General features: G+C 43.3%; 1 protein-coding gene across 1 annotated transcript; it reads left to right on the top strand.

Annotated features, from left to right (window-relative positions):
- The first annotated feature begins 892 nt into the window (after nt 1-892).
- On the top strand, nt 893-7,626 carry LOC142814069 (uncharacterized). The gene is made up of 2 exons (XM_075892006.1): nt 893-985; nt 6,699-7,626. Exons 1-2 carry the CDS (start codon nt 926-928, stop codon nt 6,990-6,992), a joined length of 354 nt encoding a protein of 117 aa, XP_075748121.1. The 5' UTR covers nt 893-925; the 3' UTR covers nt 6,993-7,626.
- Nucleotides 7,627-9,889: the final 2,263 nt, after the last annotated feature.

Below are 9,889 nucleotides of genomic sequence, written 5' to 3'. Positions count from 1 at the left end.
ACAATAACCAAACGCATTCCGCGTCACAAAAATAGCAATCCTGCAACCACTGATGCTTTCAGTTTAGTCCAGAGAGAGCTGTAACATTCACTAGAATTTTGTCGGGAGGGAACAGTGATATCGCCTGAGAACTCGTCCTGTGTAAACACGCGTCTTCTTCTGTGCGCCTTTGTGTTCGATCAGTGCGTTGAAAGTGTCGACTATATGCACAACTAACGAGCCCCTAATGCGGCCCTTCTATAGCTGTCAATGTCGAACGGCGCAAGGACAACCACTGTGTCGATAGCATGGCTAGAGTGCCTAGAATATATAGAAATATTCTAGGCACTCTAGCATGGCTCAGTATACGTGAAATTTTTTTGGCGAACTTTTACTTCAGCGCAATAAATCCTAATGAAGTGTTTGGTTGCGCTTTTCATATTAAGAAACAAATTTATTTCTGTGGTATTGTGCAGTCAGGACGCGGTCACATGCTCGAAAAAAGAATATTAACGCCTGTGATTAGCCAGAGAAATATTCAATTAAAGTAGTTGCACTCTTGCATGAAATTTAACATAGGCAACCATGTGCATGTAAAATTTACTAATTTTTTTCAGTAATGTCACTGAGTAGTGATGAATTTGTTAAGCGGTCAAAAGTGTACGTAAGACATGCATTTATACCAGGAAAATTATGTTACTGTCATGGAAACAAATGCATTAAAAAAGTGCCACATGTCACATTTCCTGCCAGAGCTAGGACACCAACTGCATTTTGTTGGTAGACATTACAGCAACAGGCAAGATGCAATCCAATGTTGTCATTGTGCTTTCTGAATCCTAGAAATATTTAATACCTCTTCCATAAGAAAGTGTAAAAACTGATGCACCTGATGTTTCACTTTTAGTGAACAAGCAAACACACCCTGTCATCACTCGACAGAAAGATGAATCCAAGCCGGAGACGAGGCCCATACAAGCAGAACCTTTCAGATGGATCAAAGTTGGTGAGTAGACCTGAGAAGCAAGCTTGCATATTTAAGTTAATGTGCTTCTTTACAAGAAAGACCAGTGTGTAAAAAAATGATGCCTTAACCAAAGATTACTTCCACAAAAACACCAGGTACGAAATAGTACTGTGTCAAAGGGTATTTACAAAGAAACTCCACACATGATTCAAACCCGTGCACAGAGTGCCTCACAGAATTCATTAGGTATGTAGCACTAGTGGTTGCTTCTTGGAGGCAACAGCTCTATCTCCACACTTGGTGCTCCTTTCCACTGGCCTGGCGAAAATATGGCAAAATCAAAACAGTCTGCTTTCAAGTACAACACGATAAAACAAGCATTTTTCCTCTTTCTGTCTTCGTCTTTCGTTAGCGGTGAGTATGTCAAGCTGTGACTAGGGAAGTTCTTCTGTAATGTTCCATCCTTGCAAACATAGTCCTGCACTACTGAATATTTTGTCCTCGCCTCTATCTCCCGTATAGGAGTACCGTTGCCTTGGTTAGAACCAATATGCAGGTTACAAACGCCACAGTAACGGTCAAGCCGGGGCTGCTTGTAGTTACAGTCTTCTGCTACCGAAACTAAACATTATATTATCGATTGATATGTGGGGTTTAACGTCCCAAAACCACCATATGATTATGAGAGATGCCATGATGAAGGGCTCCGGAAATTTCGACCCCTTGGAGCTCTTCAACGGGCGCCCAAAGCTGGGGCCTACAGCATTTTCGCCTCTATGGAAAATGCAGCTGCTGCAGCCAGGATTCCATCCCACGAACTGCGGGTTATAAGCAAGAGTACTTTAGCCACTGGACCACCGCGGCGGGGCAAAATTATACTATGCACCGAAGCAGAATTATGTTAAAAATTTTTTTCAAGATTATTTGTTGGCAATAGCTTATAAAATTTTTTTGTATCGAAGTCAAACCAAGGCATAAAACTTGTAATGTTTTTGAGCAGAGCAAGTAAGACAGCTTTGCACTTTCTGCTTCAATGGCATAGAAAAGAGGTGGATTGGGTATAGTAAATGACAGTGTTTTTGCAGTTAAAATATGGCATTTCAGTTTGTGTCGGTACGGAGACAGTAGCTCAATTTTTGGGGAAAGAAAGCTTTTAATAAGTACTTTGAAGAAGCGGTAGCCACAATAGAAGCAAAGGAGGGTGTTGCAGCATACATCTCTGATAAAATAGGAAGTAAAATAATGTGGCACTTTGTGTCAAAATACCTACGATAACTGGAACAGAGGAAACCCTTTTGAAAAGATCTCTTGCATTTACATAAAGTGCATTGGAAGGAAAACAAATGTGACATAGCACTGCCTTCTTCCTGTCATCACGTATGCTTGAAAGGAGTGAACCTTTTCAAATTGATATGTCTTGCACTCACATAAAGTTAGCACAGAGACACAGAATCGACACAAGACAGGTCTGTTTGTGTGTATCCTATCAGTGTCTTTGTGTGCTTGTGGAAATATTTCAAGATGAATGTGTTCCAACTAGGCCGAATCGGAGTTTTGCACAGAAAGTTTGCAGCGAAAAAAATCAACATGACATAGCACTGCTTTCAGCCTTCCGTCATCCAAGCTTGAAGCGGGTAAAAGAAAAAATCTGGCCAAGCTTCAGACTCATTACTAGAAAAACAAATGAAACCTTCAGTACCCTGTAGTTTTCATTGCTGATTACTGACTAAACCAACATTTCAAAAATATTTTAGACCAGTTTTTTTAAAGTAATTATAGATGATTATGACCATTCACAAAAATCAAGTGGCAGCGATTATCAATGATTAATCCTCATAAATGAAAATGGGAGTAAAAAATAGTCAACCGATTCTCATTCGAAATGCACATTGAAAACATGCATGCAAACTGTAACATGCTTGTATGCAGCAGCACTTTTAAGACAGTGAAAGATTTTTCAAAAAGATGTTATTTTAATTGAAAGAGATAAGCTCATAAACAAGTATGCCCAGAAATGGAATTGATCCACACTGCTTAGTCGTCTTCTCCCTGAAGTGATGTGTTCTGTCATTTTGATTGATTGATTGATATGTGGGGTTTAACATCCCAAAACCACCATATGATTATGAGAGACACCGTAGTGGAGGGCTCCGGGAATTTTGACCACCTGGGGTTCTTTAATGTGCACCCAAATCTGAGCACACGGGCCTACGACATTTCCGCCTCCATTGAAAATGCAGCCACCGCAGCCGAGATTCGATACCGCGACCTGCGGGTCAGCTGCCAAGTACTTAGCCACTAGACCAACGCGGCGGGGCGGTGTTCTGTCATTTTCAAAAATGGTGAATTACAATTGAGCAAACTGAAAGTAATCGATATAAGCTGGTAAAACACCTCTGTCTCCTGCTATGTAGATAATACAGGATTTCAGTTCAGTGTACGCCCACAACATGCTGTGCGCAGCATGCACGAAGTGTGAGGCTGCCTTTTATAGCATTACTATGCACAACATGCGAAACATGTGCTTCACCCTGGGTCACCAGGCTTTCCTAGATGATAGATGCTATGAGCATACCCTTTATAACAGGGTGACGAGAAGTGTGCCAGCATGTTTGATAAATAAATGAAAAAAAAAAGGTCTTTTCCTCTTTTGTTTGTGAAGGTGGCCTAATGTCTAATTGTCTATTCCAGTTAAGCCTATCAAAGTGAAGAGAAAAAAATTCAAATCCATCGCCCAATTCTCTGCCCTTTACAACAGAATGTCCTTAGTTTCCCTACTACTTATTTTTGTCTTTTGTTTCCAGTTTTCTGCCACTAATACCCTAACCGCCCCTTACTTCTATTGCGGGTATGTTCAGCTTTCCATTGTCATTCCTAAAACCCAAGACTTCATGTAGTCTATTGCCCAAGCATACACCTGGGTGCATATCTCCACTTTCAACCAGAACATGCTGCATCATTTCCTTATCTTGCCCATAGCATATACATTGTAAGCACTTCTCCTAAAATTATTTCAAAATTTCTCCCTCCTTATTTCGATTTTGCACTTTAGGTATAGACTCAGAGCCGCTTTTTTTCTCCATTGCTGTCATCCAGTAAATCTTCTCAGTCTCTCCGACTTTTCATTTATGGCTATCTCTTGTCGCACCACTTACACTGCTAGCGGTATATTTACTGGTGAACCTCCTAGTTTACTTTCTCTGCTGTGTGTCAGTGCTCTTTCTATACAAATAACGGAACACCTTCACCGCCCATCTACTCCTTTACATATTCTTTGGCCTCTCTTCAAACCTTATTTTTCTCTCACCTCAAAACATTTAGCCTTCGAGTATTGCTTTGTGCCAACTAATAGAGAAGCAATAAGCTATAAAAATTGATATTGGATGACGCAACACATAAGTCAAGGCATGAAACAAACCTATCTTTTCCAACGAGGAGTAGTAGCTTGGCGTGTTGGAGCTAGCTGTATCAGCACGACATCACAGAGACGACGAAGACCAGCGCTTACTGCAAATCTAAAATTTATTGTTTTGCTACGGACATTTTGTCCAAAAAGGATTGCTAAACCAAAAGGAATTGCTAAGCGCTAACCACAGAAATGCCCTTTTTGGTGCTGGCGTGCTTACGTGCATGAAAGCTGCTTTTATAATGATGAAGAGGCCGAGAGGGCATAGGCGTGCGCAGGGCTCTCCTTCAGGTGGGCGAAGGCTTGTAACAGCGCCCCTCTACCCGTTATGTAAAGGTATAGAGCTGACTTTGCACACCCCTCCCATTCGAGTCGCAGCAGCCCCCTGGCATTATGTCAATGTGTGAGGCTGGCTTTACGCCTCCCCCCCCCCCACCAATTAAATGAATAAAGAGTGGGGCTGCCACGCTGACCGCCCCCCCCCCTCTCGTGCAAATGCCTATGCGTACCGTACATGTGCGAGAAAAATCACCTGAGCTTGGTAGAACACGGACACGCATCCAGATGCGCTACAAATGCATGGCTAGAACTATACTTTCACTTCATAACACATGCCATGCTTTTGCAGGCGATGATCCATGTACACTGCACGGTGGAAAAGACGGACGGGAAAAAGACAACAAACGCAGTCCTTGCCTTCCCCCCGTCTATGTTTTCTACCGCGCCGTAAACATCGATCATAAATCACCAACTGGTTCAATCGTCCACGTTGATTTGCAGGCGATTATTCGGACATCTGCAGGTTATACACACGTAAAAGCCATCACGGTTCAAAAGGATCACACACACAACGCTCCGTACACAATCCACAAATCCGTCATGGTGCTTCGCGTCAACACTGGGTTCCTGCTTCGAAACTCACGTTGTCCGATTGTCCTACGCTGTGCTCCGACTTAGAACCAGTCACAATCTACTGCACGTATTCACTAATTGGCTTCAGGTTACTTGGGCTCCCAATCAAGGGCAATGCCGAAATTCACACGGGCTTCGTTCGCGGCAAGGTTCCATTTGGCGTTGCATAAGTTTGTTGCCAGACTTTGGGGTGGTTGTTGCCAGGCTGCCGCTAAATTTGGCAGAAAATTTTTCTCCTGTAGTTGTGGCTTCTTTGTAAGAGTTTGGTGCTATCCGCGGAAGCGTAGCGTCCCCCGTCGTAGCGCGCGGTCGACGCGACACGATCAGCTGAGAGAGAAAAAAAAGAAAAGTAAAGGCGAAGGGGGGCAGCGCATCCCCTCCTGCGACTCTAATCAGTTTTCCCCGTAATCCCTAATACTGAGACGCGATATCTTGATCGCACAGCTGCGTACACAGCAAGAGAACGCGCCTCGACTTATGTAATGGGAGGTTTATTCCGTTAATTAAAACGGCCTCTTAATTGCGCAGCAGCGCCGCGCTCGACTTCTGCTAGGCTCGGTTCCTTCCGTTAAATAAAACGGAATTGAAACGGCCTCTTAATTGCACGGCAGCACCGCGCTCGACTTCTGCTAGGCTCGGTTCCTTCCGTTAATTAAAACGGAATTGAAACGGCCTCTTAATTGCACAGCAGCACCGCGCTCGACTTCTGCTAGGCTCCGCACCGAAGTGCACCGCGGATAGCACCAAACTCTTGCGGAGAAGCCACAACTACAGAAAAACTTTTCTGCCATATTTAGCGGCAGTCTGGCAACAACCACCCTTCCAGTCTGGCAACCACTTATGCAACGCCAAATGGAACCTTGCCTCGTTCGCTGCCTGAATCACCGTACACTGATGTTGCGGCCATCTTGTCTGTTTTTGTCTTGTCGAGATCTCGCGAGAAATCGAGAGCCGAAGGGCGCGTAATTTAAGCGCCGAGATCGCGCATCCCTTGCATGCAAACGCACGCGTCTCTCTCACGTTAAGCACATGCGCAGTCTTCTGCCCTCTTGCCTGTTGCGTGCGCATGGCTGTTGCGTGCGCTAAGCTAGAAAGTTCTCTAATGAAACATGCGCTGCAATGCAAAATTGCAATGCGACCGTCTCTCCTTATAAATTTCGCAAATATTCAGCTCTATATTTACATTTTCATTCTCACTGTGTTCTCACACCGGTATCAGTGGCTGATTAAATTATGCTTCCTCCATTGTCCTTGGTATCTGAACTGTGCCATTTACAGACTTATTTTCTTTCTTAGCTACATTAGGCCACTTCACATGCCATGCTTTTTTAGTTTTCATGAATTCTTGCATGCAAAGTTAAAAAAAGTCACTGCTAAAATTCGAAACGGAAATGCATATTTCATACTGAATGCATTTTTTTTCTTACATCCAAGGTTCCACGAGAGACCCTTCGTCGCTGGGCTCTTTCAACATCTGACGCAGCCTCCACTGGAACAGCTGATGGAGCTCCCGGTGCCACATCCCCAAACCATGACTCTGCCTCAGGGTTAGAAGAATTCTCATCTTCGAGCACAGCATCAGATGTTGACCCAAAAAATGAGGTAGACATGCCGATGTTCTCAGACTCTGACAGCAACAGTGGACCAGCTAGCTCCTCAACTTTCTCAAAAGAGTGGCATCCTAATGAGAAAGAACTTTATGAAGGCAGCAATTTCAGGAATGTTTAGGCTTGCCTTGTTCTTCTCATGCTTTTCTTCAAGTTTCGCCTTACAAGAGAGTGCTTAGGGCAAATATTGTCAGCCGTCTCATCATTCTTGCCATCATCAAACACACTCCTGGACACGACATACAAATTTTCCAGCTTCTGTCTAATCTCCATAGGGGCACTGGTGTACACAATCATTTTTTCGTTTTAATTGTCATCAATACTCAGAAGAAGTGGTAACTACGTGTCCGAACTGTGACCAGGGCTGCCAGAAAAAGGATAGTTTTTTGCAGATGAGGCTCACAGGTACATTGCGGCCATTTTTAAAAGACGATCAGATTTACAAGTTTTTTCCAAAGCATCTAAGGAACAAGGAGAGCGACCGTTGAAGGATATATCAGACGGTGCGAAATACCTGGAAGATCCCGGTCGTTGTAGATATAATTTTTCACTTTTTTGGAATACTGACAGTGTCCAGGTATTCAAGAGTGCAGCAAAATCTCTCTGGCCACTTCACTGCATCATACCAAACCTGTCACCCCTCATGCGCGAGAAATTCCAGATTTTAACTCTATTGTGGTTTGGAACAAAACCCACGATTAATACTTTTTAAAGCCTTTCTGTGCAGAAGTAATGGAACTCGCAACAGAGGGACTGACCTGGCGGCATCTGGAGACAGGAAAGAGCGTAATTTCATATGTCACTGCTCCGTTATCATCTGTAGATGCCGTTGCAAGAGCAATGTTTGAAGGCGTTAAGCAATTCAATGGACTTTATGGCTGCTCTTTTTGTGAGCACCCAGGTGTGCTTCATTCGCTGGGGAAACAAGGACGTGTACGGGTCTATCCACCAGGGAAAAGGTATTTCTCTAGGAATAGTCGGCGAATGAGGCAACACGCTGCGACGCGGTTCAAACAGGGCACCCTGTAAAAGGCGTGGAAGGGCCAACAATTTTGCATCTTTTGCCTAATTTCAATTGTGGAGCTGTATTTGTGGTAGACTACATGCATGTTCTTGGGGTGGTGAGAATGTTGATTTCCTTGTGGTTTGAGATAAATTATCATAAGAATCCATGGTACCTAGGTGGCAAAGTTAAGTTGATTGATAGCCAGCATTTTTGGAGGTCTAATCTTTCTATTAAAGCTCCAGATTATGTCACCAGAACACCGTGGTCAATTAAGCACTGGCGTTATTGGAAAGCAAGCGAGTTGCGTGCATGGCTTTTATTTTATTCATTTCCAATTTTACGAAATGTTCTCCCCGATGTATACCTTCACCACTTGAGCCTCCCTATTAGTGCTATCTACATACTGCTCTCTGAATCAATTACTCAGGAACAGGTGGATGTTGCTGAGCAGCTTTTGGGGAAGTTTGTGAATGAGCAAAAAGTATTGTATGGGAAGAGATTTTGTTACTTCAACATGCACTAGTTGAAATACATAGCAGATTCTGTGAGAAACTAGGGTCCCCTCGGGGCCACTTTGGCATTTATGTTTGAAGATAGAAATGGCCAGCTACTTTGCCTTATAAAGGATACACAAGCAATTGAAAAGCAGCTTGCGACATTGGTTGGAGTTAGCACTGCTGTGAGTGTACTTCACAAACGAGTCGGACCTCTCTCTTCTGCTGAGATTGTATTGAGCAAGCTGGACAGTGTTCATTTTAGCAAAGTAAGTACCCAATGGCACTGTGTTTCATGAACTACCTTGCCAAACAAATGTAGCAGCGAAAGCAGCCCTTACATATTTTTTCCAAACTGCTGACAACGTAACTGCCTACAAAAAAGTCACCGTGAACTCTGAAACTTTCTCTTCTATTTTATGCACCAACCAGCTCCGAAGGAACAACTTTACAATATAGTGGATTGTAGGAGAACAACAAATGTTTGCTTCAGTTCATTGCTTCGTCAAATGGGAAGGTCAGTTGTTTCTTGTGGTCAAGAGGCTTTATGAGCATGGTGATGAGCAGGCAGCAATCACATCACGGCACATTATACAAGTTCGTACGAGTGAGCGCCTAGATGTAGTCCCGGCTCCATCTAAAATGACCAAGTGCGTAAAAGTTTTGGACTTTGTGGGAATTTCTCCAAACTCTTTTGAGATGAATTTGTAGAAGCTTGAGCCTTAGTCTGCTACTCTTTTCAACCTATTTTATGTCCAATACATGAAAAGGGCTCCAAATGCTTTTTGATCTTTGCTATCTTGTGGGAACTGGTTGCATATTACGCCTATGACTTCCTGATTTAGTGACATTATTCAGGCCTCTGCCATTCTCAGTTATGCATCTCATGGTATTCCTTCCGTCACTAACTGACCTTCACTTATCTGTCTTTTGTGCTATGTGTTTTCTCCAAGTGCATTTTTTCTTCTTACCTGCACGACGACAGGCACAAAAGAAATGATAGGGGCACTGCTGCACTCTCAACTAATTTATTTCACGGAAGGACATGGTTATTATACAACAAGATGGTGTACCACGTGTTACAGTGATGTTCATGCTACAGCATATTTTCTAAAACGCACACTTCGCAATTGCTTAAAGTAATCGATGCTTGGCTAATGCAGTAATCATTTCTTTTTACGATGTGGAAGGCCTCGATAATTCCCTGGTCGCCTGATCTCTGTGACTAGAAAATATTTCAGTCTCAGAGAACACTGGAGAGCAGCCACACTCTAAGCCATACCGCCTTATGTGTTGTCATGCGCTGCTTCATAAGTAATCACGAACTATCACCAACTCGCCCAACTTTCCACATTACTGATTGCTAGCTTGTTGAGGGTTTTTTTTTCGTATGGCCTAATATGCCACCACTGGCAGTACACAATCATTGGGCCACCAACACATCATTATTCTCTGCTGAGCTTTTTCTCATGAGGGGGGCCCTTGTCAGTAATTTAGCTAACTATTCATACTCTTTTA

This window comes from Rhipicephalus microplus, chromosome 4 (genome assembly GCF_043290135.1).
Source record: "Rhipicephalus microplus isolate Deutch F79 chromosome 4, USDA_Rmic, whole genome shotgun sequence".
In the NCBI taxonomy this organism is placed as follows: domain Eukaryota; kingdom Metazoa; phylum Arthropoda; class Arachnida; order Ixodida; family Ixodidae; genus Rhipicephalus; species Rhipicephalus microplus.
This window is presented reverse-complemented; position numbering and strand designations above follow the sequence as displayed.

Excerpts from the sequence above, each read along its gene's own strand:
- LOC142814069 (XM_075892006.1), top strand. The coding sequence starts at position 926 with ATGAATCCAAGCCGGAGACGAGGCCCATACAAGCAGAACCTTTCAGAT. Across the intron at positions 986-6,698 it reads TTTCAGATGGATCAAAGTTG|GTTCCACGAGAGACCCTTCG; the intron begins GTGAGTAGACCT and ends CTTACATCCAAG.